This window comes from Lissotriton helveticus, chromosome 8 (genome assembly GCF_964261635.1).
Source record: "Lissotriton helveticus chromosome 8, aLisHel1.1, whole genome shotgun sequence".
Taxonomy (NCBI): domain Eukaryota; kingdom Metazoa; phylum Chordata; class Amphibia; order Caudata; family Salamandridae; genus Lissotriton; species Lissotriton helveticus.
In genome coordinates this window covers 1,119,294,631-1,119,318,404 of record NC_136069.1, presented here as the reverse complement: position 1 = coordinate 1,119,318,404, position 23,774 = coordinate 1,119,294,631, and the positions used below count along the sequence as shown (strand labels likewise).

The 23,774-nt window shown below is 44.1% G+C and overlaps 1 protein-coding gene across 1 annotated transcript in view; it reads right to left on the bottom strand.

Annotated features, from left to right (window-relative positions):
* Positions 1 to 23,774, bottom strand: part of LOC144773136 (diphthamide biosynthesis protein 3-like) — a 103,890-nt gene that overhangs the window by 6,229 nt on the left and 73,887 nt on the right. The window contains exon 2 of the mRNA XM_078657993.1: positions 13,286 to 13,360. Coding sequence (XP_078514119.1) covers positions 13,286 to 13,360 — 75 coding nt within the window. The remainder of the gene's footprint in view (positions 1 to 13,285; positions 13,361 to 23,774) is intronic.

Here is a 23,774-nt window from a genome sequence, read left to right as displayed (position 1 = left end):
AGGATAATGTAGAAAAGAGGGTCCATGTGAAATAAAATATTTGTCTAGGATCACACAGTTAAAGGCCAGTACATTACAGTTAGGTCAAGTAGATTATTAAAATCACTAGACCTGTAGGTCTGGTAATATTTTTATGATTTTTCAAGGCAGGCCATTACAGTTTAGCTGAGCATTCACATGCTCACAACATCTCAATCTTGCTATTAACAATAAATGTTTAAATACTTTCAAATGTACACCTTGACTCGACTTCTGGAGCCAGGGCTGAATCCAAAGCTGCATACTACAAAGAGGTTTTGAGGGATTCAGGAAACAGCAATCTGAATGCAAAAAATCCATTAAACAAAGAAGGATTAGTTACTTACCTGTAATCCTAGTTCTCTTTCAGGGGTATACTCATTAAAGTCATAAGCACTGAATTATCTCCGCCCATGAGCGGGAACCCGGAACACATAACAATATACATATATATGTGTAAATATATCAAAAAGTACATAGTACTAAACTAATTGTACACATATACATGTATAATAACCACAATATGCAGCCTAACATATATACATAGGCTAATAAAGCCAAAATTACACACGTTCTGAAGCATGAAAATATGCTGTATATAAATGCAATAAACAGGCATGAGCCCAGAATGCATTTCATAACCATGAAAAAAAACTTTTATTTTCATCAAAGAACCTGTTGTAAACAGTTATTAGCCTAAAAGGCTGCATATGAAAAAAAATGTCTGTGTACAGAAAATCAGACTGGCACCCTGCCTTTAAGGCCCCAGAGAATCTGCACACTTTGCCTTTAAGGCCTCTAGGAGAACTCTGTTCCCATCATGCACCACAGGTGACAATTAGGTCAGTTCTTTTGTACGGTACAGTAAACTTTAGCAGGAATCTGCACTTAAAAACTTCATAATAAATATTGAAAAAATCTCAATGCTACTGCTCGCCCGGGGAGGCGGGAGGGTGCTTATGACTTTAATGAGTATACCCCTGGAAGAGAACTAGGATTAGAGGTAAGTAACTAATCCTTCTCTTCCAGGGGATACTCATTAATAGTCATAAGCACTGAATAGAGTAGCAAGCTCATACCCACTAGAAGCGGGCGAACAGATAAATGCATAACCACACTTTTAAAACACAGTATTTAACTAGAATTAGCAAACAAATTTCTGAGTGATGCTTGTCCCACTTGTGCATCAGTCTGCGCATCAGAATCCAAGCAGTAATGGCGTGTAAACGTATGCACTGAACGCCAAGTAGCTGCTTTACATATCTCTGACATAGCCACATTCCTAAGAAGAGCTGTGGTAGAAGCTTTCCCCCTCGTAGAATGAGCCCTAGGTCTACCTGATAACGACTTATGGGCTAGCTGATAAGCCAGTAAGATACATGACACTATCCATCTAGAAATGGATCTCTTGGATGCTGCCAAACCAGTATTCGTAGGACCATAGTTCACAAACAAACGGTCCGTGTGTCTCAAAGACTTCGTTTTATCTAAGTAAAATTTCAAAACCCTCTTTAGATCTAATGAATGCAAAGTCCGCTCAGCCGGACTCGAAGGGTTTGGAAAGAAAGTAGGCAATGTTATGGATTGGTTAATATGAAAATCCGACACCACCTTAGGCAGAAAAGCAGGATGAGTCCTGAGCACCACTCTGTTTCCATGAAAAACTGTGTACGGTTCATTGCAACACAGAGCCTGAATTTCGCTCACTCTACGAGCAGAAGTGATGGCCACCAGGAACGCTACTTTCCAAGATAAGTGTTGCAAAGACGCTTTATGTATGGGCTCAAAAGGTGGACCCATCAACTTAGTCAACACCACATTAAGCTCCCAAGGTGGAGAAGGAGACCTGACTGGAGGAAACACCTTCTTTAACCCCTCTAGAAAATCCTTCATCACAGGCATCCGAAAAAACGATATCTGTGTTGGTGATTTTCTATAAGCAGTTATTGCAGCAAGATGGACTTTGATAGAACTAAACTGCAAACCAGACTCAGCAAGGTAAAGCAGATAAGGCAAGATCACCTGTTCTTGACCATGAATAGGGTCAAGACCCTTACTCTGACACCAAAGGTAAAAGCGTTTCCACTTAAATCCGTAAGATTGTCTTGTAGAAGGCCGCTTTGCCTCCTTAAGGATGTTCATACACTCCGGATTCAGCTGTAAATGCCCGTACTGGATGACTTCAGGAGCCATGCTGCCAAGCGCAGGGAGGGCAGATTGGGATGAAACACTCGCCCCTCCTGTTTGGACAGAAGATCCGGGCGACAAGGTAATCTCCTGTGTGGCATGATTGACAACTGGAGGAGATCTGGGAACCACCACTGGCGTGGCCATTCTGGGCAAATCAATATCATTCTGGAGTCGGTCTTGTACAGCCGATTGATCACTGCTGATATCAACGGTGTCGGTGGAAAGGCGTACAGCAAATTTTGACACCAGTCTATCAAAAGGGCATTCCCTTGAGACCCTTTCTGGGAGAACCTGGACGCGAAGGCGGGGCATTTTGTGTTTGCCGCGTCTGCGAACAGATCGATGTCTGGTGTTCCCCAAGCCTGGAAAATGCTGTGCGCGACGTCTTCGTTGAGAACCCAGTCGTGCGCTTCGACGAAGTCTCTGCTGAGGCCGTCCGCCTGTAAGTTGAGACTCCCTGGTAGGTGAACTGCTGTTATGGACAGGTCTCGTGCCAGTAACCAATGCCAGATGGTCTGGGCTTCTATGGACAGAGTCCTGGATCTGGTACCCCCCTGCTTGTTTAAGTAATACATGGTAGTTGTATTGTCTGTTTGTACCAGGAGGGACCGAGTCTGTAGAGATGGAGCCAGGGACTTGAGAGCAAGATGGACCGCTCTGAGTTCGAGTAGATTGATGTGATATCCTTTCTCGAAGTCTGACCATAGCCCTTGTACCTGCAGAGGGCCCATATGTGCCCCCCAACCTTGGAGAGAGGCATCTGTGATCAGCGTCTGCGTTGGTGGGTCCCGATGAAAAGGAACTCCCTTCATTAACGTGCCTTCTTCATCCACCACCGAATTGAATCTCTTGCAGACTGTTGGAGATGAATTTGATCCTCCCAGCATCCCGTCCTCTGTTTCCACTGATCTTCCAGACACTGCTGTAGAGGACGCATCTGCAAACGTGCGTTTGGTACGATGAAGATGCATGATGCTATGGACCCCAGGAGAGAGGACACTTGCCGAACTGTCGGACTTGCAGACTGAAGGAGAAGCACGCACTTCGCCTTGATAGATGACCATCTCTCCTCCGAAGGACACACGTTTTCTTTTTCCGTGTCCAGTAGAGCACCCAGGTAGTGGATCTTCTGGGTGGGATTCATTATGGACTTCTTGTAGTTGACTTGCAGACCCAACTTGCACATGAGTTGGAGGCATATCGATAGATGCTCTTCTAGTAGCGACGGGGATGAACTCTTCAGAAGCCAGTCGTCTAAGTACGGATATATGAAAATCCTTCTCTTTCGAAGACAAGCAGCCACTACCGCCATACATTTTGAAAATGTTCTGGGAGCTGATCTCAGGCCAAAAGGGAGTACTGCGTACTGGTAATGATGAGCCCCTACTTGAAACCTGAGGAACTTGCGAGGTTTTCTGGATACCGGAATATGAAAGTAAGCATCTTTCAGATCGATGGAGCACATCCAATCCCCTTGGTGTAATTGAGGGAAGATCTGATGAAGAGCCAGCATTCGAAACCTCTCCTTCCAAATTAATTTGTTCAATCGTCTCAAATCCAGAATGGGTCTGAACTCCGTAGCTGGACCTTTTTTCTTTACTAGAAAGAATCGAGAGTATAGGCCTTGACATCTCTGTTGAAATGGTACTGGTTCTATGGCGTTCTTCTTCAGAAGGACGTTCGCTTCCTGTTGCAAGCGCTTTATATTCCACTGTACCATCTTTAGAGGACGCATGACAGGAGGTGGCTTCTTGAATCTCAAAAGGTACCCGCTCTGAATAATACTCAGCACCCATCTGTCCTTTGTGATCTGTTTCCACTCGTCCAGATACCACACAATACTTCCTCCAACCGGAGTGGCACACGGTTGTGGAGGAAGCGTCCGTTCATTGTTTTTGAGGCTGCTTGGTAGCAGATGATTGCTGCCTGTTTCCATTGCCTCTGCCTCGTCCAGGTCGTCGCTGTTGGAATTGCGACCTTTGTTGACTCTGGCCCTGATTTTGCGAAGACCAATTCGTCTGTTGGCTCCTCTGCTGAAAAGATCTTTTGTCAAAGGGATGAAAATTACCCCGACGTTTAAATTCTTTTTTCTTTTCAAGACCTACGGCCTTCAGAGTGTCCAACTCCACTTTCATTTTAGACATTTCGTCGTCAGCGTGAGATCCAAACAGAGTCGAACCATTAAAAGGTAAATTTACCATTTTCCTCTGAGTCTCCGGCTTTAGCCCCGTAAGGCGCAGCCAAGCCGTACGTCTAGCACAAACACCATGTTCATAACCATGAGCTGACAGATCCGCCGCATCAGCAGCCGCACTAATGCTCTGGTTAGCCACCAATCCTCCTTCTTCCACTATTTCCAGGAAGTCTTTCTGATCCTCCTTAGGGAGTTTATCTGCAAAATGAGCCACTGAGTCCCAGAGCAGACGATCATAGCGGCCCAATAAGGCTGCCGCACTGGCCACTCTCATGACCGAACCAGAGGTGTTGCACATTCTTCTCCCCAAGGAATCCATACTCTTACTATCCTTTTCAGGTGGAGCAGAAGAAGTAGATGCTGCAGAATGTGCTTTTCTGACTGCCGCCACAATAAGTGAGTCTGGAGGAGGGTCAGAACGCAAAAATAAAGGTTCTTCTTCGGGAGCCCTGTATTTCTTTGCAATCCTAGAAGGACCTGAACCCACCGTGGCCTGAGTTAGGAATGTTCTCATTGCTGGTTCTATCAACCCGGGCACTAACGGCAGAAGAGGCCTACCAGTCATCTTGTGATGCAGGGTTTCAAAGATGACTGACGTTGCTACTTGGGGAACTGCCATCTTGATCTTGAACTTATTCGCCCCACGACACAACACATCATTAAATGTGCCCAAATCATCCACTGGAGACACTCTGGACGGAGGAGTAGATGAAATAGTGGGAGAATAGTCTCTATATGAAGATCTTAAAGAAGACTTAGTTGACGTAGAAGATGGTGAAGGGGATCTACGCCCTCGCTGAGGAGTTGCCGATCGCTGCCTCCTCCGCTCCCTTGAACGTGATTTCTCTCTTACTAAGGACCTCGAGCGTGATCTTCTATGCAGCTCCGTTTGAGGGACCGGAGCGCTCATCCCCATCAGTCCTGCATCTGGACGCATCTTCCAATGTCTCAGTCTTTCCAGCCACCTCGGTGACAAGTTAATAGGCCGCCCTACACGCTCAGGTGAAGCGTCAGGTGACACCTGCACGATATGCAGCCCTGCTGAAGACTTGGAGGCTCTGGAAACTACACTGTGCTCAGAGACCAATGAGCCAGATGGAGTCCGTTGTCTGGGCACCAATTGTCTGTCATCCGACACCTGCCCTGAGGTTGAGCCCTAATAAGCCACCACAGAAGAGTCCTGGTGCACTGTCTCTTGCCCCACCGCAGACCTGTCGTCTTGCTGGTCTCGCGGAGAAGACACCACTATATGTTCTGGACTTATTTCTGATCCCGACAAAGACCTAAGTGAGGTCCGAGAGGCTGGTCTTGATAGTCTCGACGCCGACCTGTGTTCAGGTGGGGGAGACCTAGACACTCCATGCTTCGAGCCCTAAGCAAGCTTCGACATCGACTTATGCCGCGATGGAGATCTTGATCTTCTCTTTTTAGGTCTCGACGTCAAATCCTTCGACGCCGTCCTTTCTCTCGACGTCGACCTCTTCTTCGACGACGTCGTACGTCTCTCTCTCGACCTCGGTCTATCCTTCGACGTCGACACTTTACCCTTCGACGTCGACACACCATCCTTCGACGTCGGACGCCTCTCTTCCCTCGACGTCGAACGTGGCGCCTTACTGCAACCGACACCAGATGTCTCGACGTCGACAAGGATTTCGGCGGCGACTGTCGAGACGCCGAACCTTGCCTCACCGGTGAAGTTCTCGACGTCGACGGAGCCATCTTCGACGCCGACAATGCTGACGGCGATCTGGATCTCGACGTCGAACGCACCTTTTTTGACGGCGACGCTCCCTGGAGTCGATTTTTCTTAGTTCTACCTTCTGGAGACGCTGATCTTCGACGTTTAGGTTGAGAAGATGGCTTAGCAGATGAAAATAAGCCTTTGAAACTCTTCTCACCACGGTTTTCTCTCTCCAGAAGGCCCAGCAACCTCATTTTCTCCCTTTCTTTTAAAGTTCTACTAGAAAGGTTGAGGCAGTGATAACAATCTTCCACCTTATGAGAAGCTGGAAGACACACCACACAAACAGAGTGTGGATCAGTTTTTGACATCTTCTTCCCGCAGGAAGGACATTTGTAAAATAAAGGTGGCATTTTGACTAAAAAATCACCAACAGTTTAGTCAGAACAAAATATAAAACACCACCAAAACAATCTTTTGCCAAAAAAGTCAAGAAAAAACTAACTTCTGACAGAAAAATACTACAAATGAGCAGAGCTCAAGTTCCAGGTTCCTCACAGAACAAGCCGGAAAAAAGAACTGACCTAACTGTCACCTGTGGTGCATGATGGGAACAGAGTTCTCCTAGAGGCCTTAAAGGCAAAGTGTGCAGATTCTCTGGGGCCTTAAAGGCAGGGTGCCAGTCTGATTTTCTGTACACAGACATTTTTTTCTCATATGCAGCCTTTTAGGCTAATAACTGTTTACAACAGGTTCTTTGATGAAAATAAAAGTTTTTTTTCATGGTTATGAAATGCATTCTGGGCTCATGCCTGTTTATTGCATTTATATACAGCATATTTTCATGCTTCAGAACGTGTGTAATTTTGGCTTTATTAGCCTATGTATATATGTTAGGCTGCATATTGTGGTTATTATACATGTATATGTGTATAATTAGTTTAGTACTATGTACTTTTTGATATATTTACAAATATATATGTATATTGTTATGTGTTCCGGGTTCCCGCTCATGGGCGGAGATAATTCTGTGCTTATGACTATTAATGAGTATCCCCTGGAAGAGAACTTAAGTTCCAGGCAAAGAAAATTTTAACTAAAAATCTATTACCTGGATACCACTAAAAGGCATGAATTGAATCAATTAAAGTCTATAGCAATGATACTGTTTGAGAAAAAAGAATCCTTCTGACAGATATAGAACTTGGGGGTGATGAGTTGGTAGAGGGCCTAGCCAATGTGGGGAAAAAGGTCACTGGCAAGTTATCTTCACAATGATTATTTATTTTGGTGCAAATGTCTCAAGCGATTCTCATGTGGGCATTATAGGCCCTCTGAGAAGTCACTGGTGCAATGGAGACTACCTCTTCCTCAACTAGATATTTAGGGCCTGATCACGATGACTGTGGGGCGGCCCCACTGCCATCGTAATGGAGTGTAGTATCCCCACATCAGGATGGCGGGCGGAGGGGTGGCGGTCAGAGAGACCGATCGCCACAGATCCGACAAGCTGTTTGTCGGAGGTGAAGTAATACCTACAATGGTGGTGGTGCCTGGCAGGCACCGCTGTAGGTATTTCAATGTCCCTTTCCGCCGGCCCTTTCATGGTGGTGAACCCGCTATGAAAAGGCAGACGGAAATGGATATTGAGGGGTTGTAGTGGGCCCCCCTTGCTCCCTGGGCCTCTGACATAGGCCTGGGGGACACCTATGGTGCCCCCCTACAGAACCCCGCACCATGTAGCAGGCACCGCATGGTGTCTGCCACGTAGTGCAGGGATATGTGTCATGTCAGCACCCGCCGCAATACAAATATACTTTTTATACACTGGAGGGGTTTTGTCCTACGAGACCAGGCAGGACACCAGAATTAAATAAACAAATAATGCCTGAACTCAAATTTCAATCAAGCTGCTCTTTATTTAAAGCAGACTGGGGGCTTCATTTAATTAATTCTGAAGCTCCTGTATTTCATTCATACATTGATTTTTCATATTGTGAGGATTCCATATCTCATTGTTGCTTGTCTAAGGTTTTGACACATCCAAACATGATTAAAATAAATCATAAACAATTCAATACAAACAATAATCAATTGAGTGCATATAAAAAATAAACATATTCAATACAGCTGGTACATAAACATTGTATCGGTACACCAGAAATTGTTCACACTCTAGTCCTGACGTTTTGGTTTCCTTTCATATTCCAGGACTAATCTCACAAGGGGCCTTTAATGTTTATAAGTTCGACTGTGTCCACAAAAGGTGGATGTTTGTTCAATTTATAGCCCTTAGTGAGTTTAAGGTATGAGTCTCCTTGGAAAAGCCGACGCGTTTCCAAACCCGTTCTTAATTTCTCTGGTTTTTCCTCAGGGCAAGGCTGGGTACCTACCAAATAAAAAGCAAAAAAGAGTTTTTATATATATCTACTTCTCCTGCTTCCAAATAATTTTTAGTAGCATTCGGGCTATATCATTCAAATGTTACCTTTGTTTTCAAGGCGACTATTTTCGTCAATACTCTTTTTAGGCGTCTTTCGCAAAACCTTTTTTGGAATGCCTGGGCGAAAAGAAAGAGACATGCTATTGCCTCGTGTTTTTTTTAAAAAAAAGAAAACTTTGCATTCTTAATGCACAGCTTTTAGTTGTTATACCGGTGCCGCAATGCACTTACTTTATGAACTGTTCGGTGACTCATATGTGGTCTCGATTTGCTTTATGGCTCTTTTCTTCACGGGTGCTCTTTTCTGTTAAAATTAATAAAGTCAAGGATTCAGTTTTATAGAAGTTCCCTGACTGAGAACGTAGGAATTATGAGTAATAACACTTAACCTTACTTGTGCACGAGGAGAGAAGTCCGCACTATGTAGAAATTATTCATCCGTTAGCAATAACTCTTCTCCGTTATACTTCCACAGACTCGTGGAATCTGCAACATTAAAATCTACGTTTGTTTTATGGCTACAATGTTGCTGGCAATGCGTAATAGGGCATTAAGATATTGTTTGCTTGTCTCACCTCGTGTTGTTCATAAAGCTTCAGCGATTTAATCACTCCGGTTTCAGGTGTTCGACTGGCGTCCTGATAGCCGCTGCGCAACTGTTTCCCTTCACGAGCACCCAGAAGTAACCTATCCGGTCACATGGTTGTGATCGTTGCCCTGGCTTCTGGGAGTTGTAGGGATTCCCATTTGGTTTGAAGCATAATTAAAGGCCATTTCCTGTATTCAAATGATTGAAAAGCAACGTGGCACAACTGTTGCTCATAGCCAGTGATCGAAACAGAGGACTCCGTGAATAGTTCTCTGTAATTCTGACATTTCGTTCATCCCATCCACCACACAGTTGAACTTTAAGATTAAATATGCTTCTTTTCTCAACAGCATGGTGTCAATATTACCCCCACGTGGGGGGATTTTTATACCGGACAGTACTGTCCACTTAAAATCTTTCTCTGTGTGATTGCTCTGTACAAAGTGTTGCACCATAGGGTCGGTCAACACTTTTTGTCTGATTCTGGAGAGGTGGTGTGCTACTCTTTGTTTTATATGCTGAGCGGTTTTCCCAATGTACAGTTTTGGACAAGTACAAGTTATTGCATAAACCACATTTCGGCTTTTGCAATTAGTGAATTCTTTGTGTGACCTTTTTGTGGAATTGAACTGAAACTCAACCCCTTCTATCGTGTTGGCACATGAAACACAGTTGCCACATTTATGGTGGCCCTCAACTGGTTTCAACTTCCAGAGGGTGCGTAAGTCTGTTTTGGCCTGACTGATCCCCATGTCTGCGCGGACTATCTGCTGGCCTATGCTTTTGTTTTTCTTCAATGCAAACAATGGTTTTTCCATTAGGACCTCTAAGTTGGAAAGTAGATGCCAGTTTTTCAAGATGATTGCTTTAAACGTGTTTGTGTATGGACCAAACGTTGTTACACAAACAGGCCTCTCCAATCTTTTTTTCTTTTTTCTTCAATAATTCTTCTCTTGGTGTAAACCAAGCTCGCTTGGTTGAGTGTTTCAACATTTTACTCGGATAACCTCTCGCTTTTAACTGGTTACTTAGGATTTGAGAATGTGCCATAAAGTCTTCTTTTCTAGAACAGTTCCTCCTAATTCTCAACATTTGACTGTAGAGGAGGTTGGCTTTAAGACTTTTGGGGTGATTACTTTGATAATGGAGTATGGTTTTTTGTCTGTTGATTTTCGATGTAAGGTGGTAGTTAACTTTCGATCTTGCGGGAAAACTACTACATCCAAGAAGGTTAGACATGTTGTGCTGTAGGTTAAAGTAAACTTTATGTCTGGATGTCTGGTGTTAAGCCACTGGTGGAATTGGATGAGCATTTCTTCCGAACCATTCCACTGACACCAGATATGGTCAATGTAGCGATACCATGTTGTTATTTGCTGTCTGTAAGGGTTATTTTGGTACACGTAGCGATCCTCATACAGGGCCATGAAGAGGAGCACCATTTCTGGGGCATAAGGACACCCCATGGCGGTCCCCAGCAGCTTGATTCAAATTCGAGTTCAGGCATTATTTGTTTATTTAATGCAATACAAATATAGACATTGCGACTGCTGTGATGGCGGTCGCATCCTAATTCAGCTTGCGGACCGCCGACTTGTAGTTGGGCGGTCCCGTTTCCGAACGGATGGCAGTCGGATACAAGTTCGACCATCATCCTAATGGGGCCCTTTGAGAGGAATTTCCACACTTGTCTTTCTGTCCCTTACTTCAATGCAGGATGTTAGTGGCCTTAGAACTAGAGATACTTTTGGCAAATCTCATTTAGGTAAAGGAATGCAGCACCTACAAAGTTCTTACAGAGCACTTTCTACGTGAATTGTCCTGTCAAAAAAGACTTGCCCTAAGTGTGTAACCAGTGAACGTTTTGCAGTTTCTACCAAGGCCATTGAGGTCTGTGTCAATGATGCGACGTCTACTAAGTAAGGTGCTACAGAAGCTGGTTGATTTAAGAGCATCGTGGGATTTTGAGTCGAAAACAAGCTCTATCTTGAGGTGGATACTTAGTCAAATGAGTGGGCTGGAAATGAGTGAAGTGGACCCTGTTGTGAGGGGCGAGATCCTTGCCGCATTTTTCAGAGAGCATTGATTTATCTTCAAAGAATTAAGAAGTTATCTACAAAGTCACAAACGATTGCAGCGCCCAAAGTGGAATCTAGACAGCTGTTGCTGCAGACAGTATATCAAAAAACAAGAATTCACTCAGACAGTGATTCTTTGTCATTCGAATGGTTTACCAGACAAACTCAAAATAAACTGTCCTGAAGATGGTCTGAGAAACGAAAGCGGAACAGACCGAAACGTCGACTACTACATTTATTTCCAAGTGGAAATTCATGTTTCTGAGAGTTACATATTTTCATTTGTTGATTTTTTGTGACTTCAGTTATCACATTTGGAATAGTTCTTGTTAAGTATTGTTAGCACAATGTGAATTTGGCTTCTTTGCATAATTATGTTGCTGTAAATATCCACTTATATTCTGTACCCTATTTCAGATATTGAATGTTTAAATAAGACTGACATATTCAAAATATCTAAGCCTTCCCGTGTTGTTCTTTCTTTTCTTCTGCATTGCTGTTTTGTTGTCTTGACACTACGAAGTAATCTCCTGGTGGAGTGAAACCTCAGATTAAGTCATACAATTGATTAGAAGTTTTTTGCCTAAACAAAATCCCTTGCAGGTATTTTTTACTTCATTATCGCATTGCCCAAACCTATAAGGGTATATTGGGTTCTCCCTCCTCATTATTCATCTTTTACTATTGGGCGGCACACCTCAAAGTCATAAATCATTGGATACACGCCCCACAGTCGGACCCGGCATACAGGGCGGATAGAGCACAGCTGGGAACAGACAATATGTTGGCAGCCCTGTATAATAGACAGCGAGCACTGAAGCTGGAGGGTCCAACAAATCACACTGTCGCACTATCGTACACAGCTCAGGCGCAATTGGGATGGAAGGAGGTCATGACCAAACTCACGCCCCTGTGGGACACGAAACAACTAGGGACCCTTAGGAAGAGCAAAGGGTTTGATCACTGGGATAGCATTGGTATCTCCACCGTGGGTGACCTCTGGGATAAAGGGACGGTCATCTCGTTTGAACAACTTAGACAACAATACGAACTTGCACCAACTGAGTCATTCCGATACATGCAAATCAGACACGCACTCCTAGCGGCTCTGCCACAGACCGAGACTGTACCCGAGGCTTCCCCTCTGGAAGATAGGCTTCTCACTGATTTTATGCCTAAGCGTGCCACCTCCTTTGTATATCGCAAATTAATTAATAATATGTCAGACCCCACAGCAATTTTGAACGAGAGATGGTCAGCAGACATTGGTGTCATGGATGAGGCAGACTGGCAGATGGCGCTCGCTTCACCTAGAGAGGTGGGAATATCGGCCAGGCTCAGATTGGTGCAACTTAAAATCCTACATAGAGCCTACCTCACAAGAACTACACTTCACAGAATTGGTAGGGTGCAGCATCCATATTGCCTTAGGGGTTGTGGGGAAGAGGGGTCTTTTTTCCACACACTCTGGAATTGTCCTCCATTAGCGGATTATTGGCGCAAGATACTGTGTACAATCTCCCAAACACTGCATGTTTCACTGCTGCCTGAGCCGAGAAGGTGCCTTCTCAATATCTGGGAGCCAAACGATTTATCTCGACACGGGCAAACCTGGGCGACATTGGGCCTCATGGTGGCTAAAAGAAATGTGGCACAAAAGTGGGGGTCTGCTGAATCGCCCTCTTAGGAGATTTGGTGCAGAGATATGGACATCGCCATGATTACGGAAAGGGCTGTTTATATGAATAGGAAATGCCCCGCAAGTGGACAAAACTCTGGAAAGACTGAAACACATACAGGGGGGACATCTGCGATCCTATTCCTGAGTCAGATGCTGAAAGTTCGGACGATGAATCTGTCGATGATTGAAGAAGCGGGGGGGGGGGGGGTTCTACATGGTGGTAAATATGACGACGAGGGGTGGAGCGGGGACAAAACTGAATAAATGTCGCAAATATTTCCGATTGATTGTAACCTTGATCTTCATAAGTGCATATTGTCTTTCTGATTTCAGTATTATAACAAATAAAAACATGTTTTAAAAAAAAAATAAACATTATCAGTCTAAAAAATGCAAATATAAACTTACTTTGTCATAAATTACTCGCACGATCAAAGAGCAGCTTGGACATGTAGCAACCTCCTCTCCATTTTCCAAATCTTCCTGCAACATATAAGGTCAAAGGTAAATAATCTCCAAGTCAACGTGTACAAAGAAATAATAATACTTAACATGAAATAAAATGTCCAAAACTGCATCATAGGTTGAGAATGTTAAAGAGGGAAATACATGGGGTTTTTTCTTGCCACTATATTGCTCAAAATAAAACTAACTTTTTTAATGAAACCTTGCAAAGCTTGTTTAATCTTTACAGAGTATATCAGCCTTTGAACCCTGAATGAGGTCTCCAACTCTCTTAATCCTCTGTCTGGCTCCAGGCCTGGATCATTTTAGATTATGAAACGAAGTGGAGGAATCCAAGAAATGACTGTCTAGCTGTACGCAATGGTTTTAAGTGCGTGATTTATGGTCGGAGTAATAGAATGATACACGGGTATGGCTGTGGGGATTTCATGACTGCTTATTGTCCACCCACTAAGTGAATAACGTTTTTAATCTGAATACAATTGTGACTTTTCGACCATTCAATTGGAGATGTTCGCCTACCCCCAACTGACTATCCAGGCTCTGCCATCTGGGCTCCATTTAAACCACCTTCAGCAAATCCCAGATTCAGTCTGGGAACTTCTACCACTGGAGCCTTGCATCCTGTGAAGGACTATGAGCCAGGAAATAAGGTATTTTATGTCAAAACGGTAACAATGGAATATTAATACAAATATGTATATTATATTATTGAGCAAAGCTACTGCTAGCTTTGCCTCTAATGCAGATATGGCAAGAAAGAGGTGGGTATTTTACTGACACACTGATTAAGTTTGGAGTAAACTGCTTGCCCAGTACACATCAGTCTCACATTGAACGCATTGTGTTTGTTGTACTCCTGCTCTTCTCTTAGTACATATACAGCTCAGCTGCAGATTAATGCTCCACATGCGATAGGTACACTACTCATCCAAACTTGCACCTGCATGCCATAACAATCCAAGCTTTAGGGAACTATAGGTATCGTTCCCACGCCATAAAGTAAGACTGACATTTACTGGACATACTGAAGGCCTGCCCATGCAGGGGGCCAGAGGGTAGAGCTGCTGGAGGCCCCAGAAGGCCAACTGAAGGATGCAGTGTGCACAGGAATGGTGCACACAAAAAATGCCTCCGGCAGAGGGCTGACTGGAATAAGATCCAGAGCCTATAGGCACCGTAAAGTGTCTAGAAGGAACTAGAAACGTCTAGGGTGAGAAAAAGAAGCCAAACCAGTGGCCCACAGTATATAAATTGGCCAACCAGAAAAGGCAACTAACCAATTTAAAGAGAGGTCAGTAAGAATCGGTGAGCGACAGAAAGAGAGAACTTGCTGGATGTGGCATTGAGAGTTTTGGAAGGTATTCTAATAAAAAAAGCATTGGCAAAGTCAAAAGGATTCCACTATGCAAGATCGATTGCCTTTGTCAATGTTTTTTTAAATGTTACACAGCGTTGTGAGCTCCTGTGCTACATAGCTTAAAGTTTTTTAAAAAAGCAATATGATGTAGTCAGACTGCATAATAGCGCTTTATTTTTACTTTATAAACGAACAGTGGTCCTAGACCTATAGATTATAGTGTTAGATCAAATCCAGAATAAATCAATATTCAAATCAAAAAGCAACAATAATCAGTCTGCTATCTGTAACTCAAAGACTATATTATCTTTGAAAGGAACCTTACACCACGGTTAAAGAAAAATATATTCCTGTTTAATATTTCTCTGTATTCATTTTTTACATTATTTTTGTCGATAAAAACGTAGGTTGCCCCAAGACAGGAGCGTGCAAAAGAAAAGATGTGATCCAGAAAGTGAAAACAAGTGAAGAGGAGAAGGAATTACACAGTAGTGATTAAGAAATGGTTTGCATAATTTTACAATCAATACTGGATACAAAGTTCACCGTATTGAACACCTGGCCAACAACGTAATTCATATAATTGTGATCAGCACCATTTGTAGTACATAAACATAGATGTTCTCAGTCTTGCACTGTCTACAATATTGGCAAATGAATGGTCCTAGGTGTATATATTGAAAATGTCGACGTTTCGACTCGACTTATTCCCAACCGGTGATTTGGACCTGGGGATGGCGAGTCTTCATCAGGACAAAGGGTAAACGAGGCAACCAAGGGATATTGAATAACCCCTTCGTGATAGAGAAAACGATGTAGGGTGATCAGAATTTACCACATCTCAAACGGAGTCGGTAATTTTGTGAACTTCCACTCCGGAATGTAACGAACACTGGGTTAAAATATACTGTTTCTCAAATAATTAAAGGCAGTGGTACTCAAATTCAATTTGGAAAAGGCCGCCGGCATCCTGCAGCACCATGAGGCTCGGATGCAGACAATTTTTCTCGTAAGGCAGAGCGGCTTTCTGAAGTCGAGTAGGAGCATCTTTTACATTAACATGCCTGGACATCCGGAAGCACCGTGAGGCTCGGATGTATACGCCGATATCTTCAATATAGCGGCCTTTTCCAAATTGAATTGGAGTACCACTGCCTTTAATTATTTGAGAAACAGTATATTTTAACCCAGTGTTCGTTACATTCCGGAGTGGAAGTTCACAAAATTACCGACTTGGGGGCATTGATTTTCACAGCAATAAGGTACCGCCCACCATGTCAAATATGAATTAGTGTCAATCGGACATGGACCAAGATATGAATCGAAGGACTCCGTTTGAGATGTGGTAAATTCTGATCACCCTACATCGTTTTCTCTATCACGAAGGGGTTATTCAATATCCCTTGGTTGCCTCGTTTACCCTTTGTCCTGATGAAGACTCGCCATCCCCAGGTACAAATCACCGGTTGGGAATAAGTTGAGTCGAAACGTCGACATTTTCAATATATACACCTAGGACCATTCATTTGCCAATATTGTAGACAGTGCAAGACTGAGAACATCTATGTTTATGTACTACAAATGGTGCTGATCACAATTATATGAATTACGTTGTTGGCCAGGTGTTCAATACGGTGAACTTTGTATCCAGTATTGATTGTAAAATTATGCAAACCATTTCTTAATCACTACTGTGTAATTCCTTCTCCTCTTCACTTGTTTTCACTTTCTGGATCACATCTTTTCTTTTGCACGCTCCTGTCTTGGGGCAACCTACGTTTTTATCGACAAAAATAATGTAAAAAATGAATACAGAGAAATATTAAACAGGAATATATTTTTCTTTAACCGTGGTGTAAGGTTCCTTTCAAAGATAATATAGTCTTTGAGTTACAGATAGCAGACTGATTATTGTTGCTTTTTGATTTGAATATTGATTTATTCTGGATTTGATCTAACACTATAATCTATAGGTCAAGTCCACTGTTTGTTTATAATTACAATTGTCCAGGTCCATACCTTATGGGCCACCCCATTCATGTAATGGTTATTTTTACTTTAAGCGCATGCAAACAAGTAAAAACAAATATTTTCCCATACTTAATATGCAGTGTATATTCTTGAACAAATGCCCATTGCAGTTACCAGCGTGTCAAAGTGAAGCTAGATGGAAGATAGAGCATGGAGAGGCAATGGCTCTATGGTCAGAGCTGCTGACTTTTAAGCTTGGGAACCAGGTTTGAGTCTCGGCCCTGGCTCAACAGCCTGTGATTCTGGGCAAATCACTTATTATCCTATGCCTGTATAAATGAATGTGTCCTCCTGTAAAGTAACTAGCGCTCATGAAAAGTGCTTCAAGTCCTTTCAGTCGACTTTGTGCTTTATAAAACAAGCTTTGACTAGCGACTGAGTAGGGAAAGGGCATGCTCTGACGAAAGCGAAGTGGTGGGAGAGACAGGCCTGTAACGAGCAGGGATGGGACATTTTATCAACATAAGTGAGGTGGGTGGGAGGGATGGGCAAGCAACGAACAGAATAATAATAAAGTATGTACAAGTGTGCGGCCAGTGGAAGGATACTGGCCTCAGAAGCAGAACTTGGTCCACACTCCACACCAAGAATAAAGACGTGAAGCAGAGTAAGAAAGGAGGCAGGAGGAGGCACTGACCAACAGGAAGAAAGGAAACGAGAATGACATGGGAGGCAAGTAAAGGTAAGTAATGGGCAAGCTCTAAGCACCTTTTAAGACTTTTGTTTTGTTCCAAGAGATTTCTCAAGCACAGCACAATCGCTGTGTAGGCAAAACATAAAAAGTAACCACACTATGCAGTTGACCTGCTTTTGTAGGAGTCACAATGCAGCAGGTGCAGAGAGTGCATGGGGGTCAAGCACAGTTGCAGAATGATCAATAATTCAGTTTAAAATGTGGCTGCAGCCCAACATGGATGAGGACATATTAGGTTAAGTGCTCATTACGGTGGTAGCTGGAGAGTGGGTGAATAAGCCAGAGCAGCACTTTCACCAGAAAATGGCCAAGGAAAGAAAGAACAAGCATTTACAATGCAATGGTTTTGCCTTTGTTAAAGTTAGAGCTATTGGCATTGCTCTTGACATTATTTTTATTTATGTTTTTTTTTAACATAAATAAATGGCATTGTCATTTACAATCCCACTAGCTTTATCTCTCGCAAATGACACACACAAACACACACAGAGCCCCCCACACACACAGCCACACAGAGCCCTCCACACAACCACACAGAGCCTTCCACACACACCCACACAGCACAAGCAGGCAACAGGGGCACACGGAGGCACCCTGCATAAAAATGTAAACTTGGCTGAAAACCTTCAACCACCCCCTTTTGGGGACTATATCCTGCACTCTTACAGTGCATAATCATCTCCATCCTATCTACTCATCCCACCAACCATATTCATGACCTTACACAACCCCCACTATTGATCACACCCAACGCCTATTAATCTAATCTACCACTAGGAAACAGGACCAAATGCATAAAAGTAATTCCTTGGGAGCACAATACTAATGCCAGTAACCAAAAATAAACACACCAAAGATGATGGGAGGAATGCTTGCATCCCAATCTATCGTTCCTTCTTTGCTCATCATGCCATTTCATTTTGGACTCAGCTATATGTAAATCAGTAAGAACAGTCCAGCCTGAACTGCCAGGACGGGTACTCCCCGAACTGGAAAAGAAGCAACGCAAGACCAGCTGTGCCCTGATTCGATCTGAAAAGGGACTCACTTCTTGTACAACAATGGTGGTGCAGCATCTCCTGTCTTTATACAATTAAATTCTCAATAGCCGCCTACGTGTTTACTAGTTGAAAGAGACTATGGCTCATGGTGGCAAACAAGCAGTGAAGGAGTACTAGGTGTTGTAAGACACCCTTGGTTGATCGGGTCTTGCGATTTGGGTATAACTTGGAGGATGCTGCAAATTGCTAATGAGACAAGTTGGTATTTTATGGCTCATCATCAAACATTGACCATCTTGTAAAAATATAATCATGAGAAGTTATTTCATGTTCTCTGCTCTGAATGGCCCACTCTGTCGAAGCAACATGATTGTACCTGGTACCCACTGGGATTGATTCCAGTTCGTGAAACTGAGGGTTCTGGGGTGGCTTTCAAGTATGCAAACTAGATGAGTAGGTTGTGTGACAGGAGATAGAATATGTGCAATTTATTCTTTTTAGATGCCCAACGATCAAAGTTAATGTGACCAATCAGGAGAGAGGGATTTGCAGACACAGGAGAAAATACATAGTGTGATTACGAGGGTTGTTGACGACTAGATCTGTTATCGATTGATTATTTTAAATTTTAAATATTATTGTAGGTTTTCAAGTGTATATTTATGAAGAAATGTACAGTATGTTAACTAAAATAAAGAAGCAAATAAAGCACTCCCTGTACAAGAAACCTAAATCTTGAACTATGAGTCAACTTGATTCTGTTTCTTCCATATATAGATCAAATCCCTTAAGCAGACCGACCGATTTCTCCACGCTCTTCTCATCTTGGTACATTTACCAGCAGAGCATTGATGCATCGGTGAAGAGTGCTGCAGGCTGGAGTGCAGAATGTCATTAAAACCTACCACAGAACCAAGCAGCCTTCAGCAAAATACAAATGCTTGTTGGGAGATTTCCAACTTCCTTCTTGCTCCTTTTCCTTGTCTTGTTCTCTGTGTCTATCTCTGTCTATTTTGCTCTCACTCTTTCTCTCTGAATTTTCCGCATTATCTATCTATCTATCTATCTATCTATCTATCTATCTATCTATCTTCCTATCTATCTATCTATCTATCTATCGACCTATCTATTGATCGATCTAGCTACCTGACATTCATTCTTTCTCTTTTTCAGTCCGTCTCAGTCTGTCTCTCTTCCCCCTCCTTCTACCTGTCCCACCCATTCGCGTTTTCTTTTTGTTCCTTATACCTCTCTCTCTCTCTCTCTCTCCTTCTCATTCTTCTTCTCCCTTTCTCTCTCCTCCCCCTCTTTCTACCTCTCTCTGTGTTTCTCTTTAACAGGACCCTCTCTTGATCTGTATCTATCATTCTTCCTTTCTTTTTTCTCTCTGACATTCTTTCTTTAACCCTGCTCTTACACTCCCTCACTCACCTACTCACCTCTTTGTCCCCTTCTCTCTTTTTTTGTTGCAGTTTTATATAGTGCGAACTCGACCAGAAGGTATTGGAGAGCTTTACATGAGCACCAGTTACCTTACACAAGGACGCATTCATTTTAGGTAGGCAAGTTGAGATTAAGTGATGTGCCCAGAATCACTGGAGGTTGAGCCGAAGCCGAGACACGAATCTGGTTTACCGGCGCCAAAATCGCCAGGTCTGGCCATTAGGCCACATCCTCTCGATATTTATTTTCCCTTTCTGTCTCGTTTCTCTCCGCTCTCTTTCTTTCCCTCATTATTTCTCTCACATGCACCACTTATCTTGATCCCTCCTCTTGCTTCTTTTCTGTCCTCTCACTTACACACCCCTCCCTTTCACTTTATGTCTCGCCATCTTTGTCTTTCTTGTCTCTCACTCAATCTCTATCTCTCTCTCTCTCTCTGCCTTTCTCCTGCTGTCCCTCTTTTTTCTCTCTCCCTCCCTCGCCCTCTCTCTCGTTGTGACGTGTCAGATACACTGCTCCCCAGGCGGGACCTCAGACACCCGTCTAAGGCTGTCAGATGCCACAGCTGTTATTCCTGACAGTGGCTTTTAGCAAACACAGCCAGGGACCTCAGCCCAGTCAGCGGAAAACAAGACAAACATTGTAAAGAAAACAATAATGACAACAATAGGGAATGCCATGTCACATTGTCATGGTAACTGTTTGCATTCATTCTGCTGCTTAGCTCCTCGTGCACAGCCGGTGCATTGCTAATTGTGAGGAACGAGCCTAGGTCATTTGAGAGGAAATATGGCATTCCTTCGCCTTATCCCACTAATAGATTGTGCTAGATACACCAGGTGCTCTAATTCATGACAGACCACCAGGCCCTCTCACGTGTATGCTTATAAAGAGCCTAGTTTATAATAGGACGCCTCGCAGCGCTGTACATTGTATGCCTGGATCTAACTTGGCCTTCTTCACTGGATACAGAATGATTTAGGGGTTCTTTCTGTTATGCACAATGTAAAGCGTTTAGGATGACACCCGTGATTTACACCTGCCTCTCCCCTATCAGGCGTAGGCCCTACTAAGAGCCTCGTTAGATCTGCCTCGGTATTTTGGTGCGGTAATACCGCACCTGGTAAATACAGATATTATGGGTGTCCTATTACCCAGGGGTGGGTTTAACGTATTCTGGTTTCTGCGCCTCCTATTTAGGAATACTGCGGGAATACACTGTACTTTCGCTCTTACCAAGTGTGCTATCTCGGAATGTGAGTATTGTGCCCATACAAATGCTGGCAGAGCAGCAGCAGGGCCCAGCAGAGCAGGGCGGGGGGCAGCAGGGGCTCGCAGAGGTGTTTCCTGGGGCAGCCGCCCAGGTCCACCATGGTGCGGCTCCGAGCCCCAAGCCTCTGGTGGTGGTGCTGCTGCGCTCGGTAGCCCATTTAACTTACCGGGCACTCTGGTGGGGGCTCCTTGCGACGGCGGCAATCTCCTGGGCACTTCTCCGGTCTCCCTCTTCGGCATGGGAGACCGGCAACGTCCTCCGCTTCTCCCGGGGCTCCCTCCAGGCCACTGGAGCCCCGCGTGGACCGCCATACTTCTTCTCCTGGGCCGCCGTCCTGGCGGGGGCTCCTTGCGATGGCGGCAATCTCCTGGGCACTTCTCCGGTCTCCCTCTTCAGCATGGGAGACCGGCAACGTCCTCCGCTTCTCCCGGGGCTCCCTCCAGGCCACGGGAGCCCCGCGTGGGCCGCCATACTTCTTCTCCTCCTGGGCTGCCGTCTTCCTTCTTCCCCCGGGCTGGGGGGGGTGGGAGGGGGGCGGGCACTTCCGGCCGGCCGCGCTAGGATTGGCCGGCCGGCTAGTCACTTCCGGGTCGCCGCGGGCAGCGCGGCGGCCCGTCTCTAGCTCAGGCAGGCGGGCGGCGAAGTTTCCCGATGGATGCGCCGCTCTCAGGGCGAGCCTCCGATGGTGGCGAAGCTGCGGCCAATCGCAGCGCGGCTCCAGCGATGACGTGGCGGCTCAATAACCACTCCTAGCGCGGCGGCACTGAGGGGGCTCGACCGCCTCAGCCAATGGGAGGGCAGCCTCCTTCGTTCTTGCTCTCCGCGGCCCCGGCGAGATCCTCAAGTTATTCTCGGCCCCGGGCAGCGGCGGCAATCAGGGAGGCAGCGTTTGCGCCGTAGTAGGAGGCGGCCGAGCGCTCGGGGTGCCACTAGTGCCTTACCAGATTCGGGGGCGTTCCCGAGAATCGGCTTTCGGCTGACGTAGCGTGACGTCGGCAAAAGCCAAAGAATCTCGGGAACGCCCCCGAATCTGGTCCGGCATTGACGGACAGGCCCCTCGTCCAATGGCTAGGCTCCATTTATGGAGCCAGCCAATGAATGACGAGGGCCGACCCAAACCCACACTACAGTTCTCATCAGGTTTTCGCCTGCGCGAAAAAGATGCGCAGAGCGCATCTTTTCGCCAGGCAAAACCTAAAAAGCGATGGCACTTAAAAGCTGTACAGGCGCTGAAAAATGTATTCATATAGCACTTACAACCCCTCACAAGGACTCTAAGAACATTTCGGCAAGTAGCATGCTACTCTGGAACCCAAAAAGGATTAGTGGTGAATTACTATAAGGAAATATGAAATATAATTTAGTGGTGGACATGCAAGTCTGTTAGTTGGGTTGAAAAGGATTGTGGGTGGATAGAAGAGAAAAGGGTCTAGAAAGTATTTATTTGGAGCTTATAGCAGTAGGGGGAGGTTCGGGATGAGTAATGAATGTCTGTGGTCAAAGCGCCAGGATGCCCTCTGGGTGACAGACGCGCTATATAAGTATGCCTACATACATACATACATACATAAAGGAGAGATGGAGGGGGGAAAGAGTCTCCAGAAGTGGGTTATGGAGAAAGATGAGGTATCGGATGAGTCTAGGAGGGATACATGAGGGGAGGGCTTAGAAAGGCTTGTTTAGGAGATCTGAATAGTAAAAGAGGTTTGAGATGATGAAAAAGCAGTAGAGGAGGGAAAAGTCTAGAAAGGTTATTTTAGGGATCAACGTAGTAGAATGGGATTTGGGATAAGTCAGAGTGGAGATAAGGGATATATTGAGAGGTATAGGGTGGGAAATAGGGTAGTATATCGGAGAGGGTAGTATATCGGAGAGAGTAGTAGAATGAGATTTGAAATGAGTCAAAGAGTGGAGGTAAAGGATATATTGAGAGGGGTATAGGGTGAGATATAGGGTAGTGAATTGGAGATACTGAATTAAGAGTAGAGTAATAAATATAAAGATACATAAGTACATGGATGGTATTTATGTATAAGAAAGGTAATATATCTAGATTTAAGTTGTATTTAATAAACTCAGAGTTTCAAGTGTTGCTGTACTTTAATTTATTATTTGGTTATATGCATGTGTATATATGTATGTATATATATACACACATATATATATATTCTTTTTAATAATTCAATTGTAAAACAATTGTAGATAAATAATTATGATAAACATGTTCTTATCTATGCAGTGATCTATATAAAAGTTGAACATAGGATATAACCATAGGTAATATGTAAACAATTTAGGCAGACCTAACGAATATCAATATATTTATAAACATAATTATTATAAACATTTGTACAAAAGAATACACATACCTAGATACATGCATATAGTCTAAACAAATGCTTATATACACACACAGGGGTATGCTGTACATTTATGTTTGAGTATGGTAGTTAAGTGGGGACGAGTGAACTCTTTCGTAGTCTTTTAAAGATAAGATAGTTAGTCGTAGATCTTATGTTTGGGGTAAAGAGTTCCATAGTTTGGCTGCTTGAACAAAGGATGTGCTACCTATGGTTTTTATCTTATGTGGTGGGATTTTGAGGCGAGGTGCCAAAACAGAGCGGAGGTTC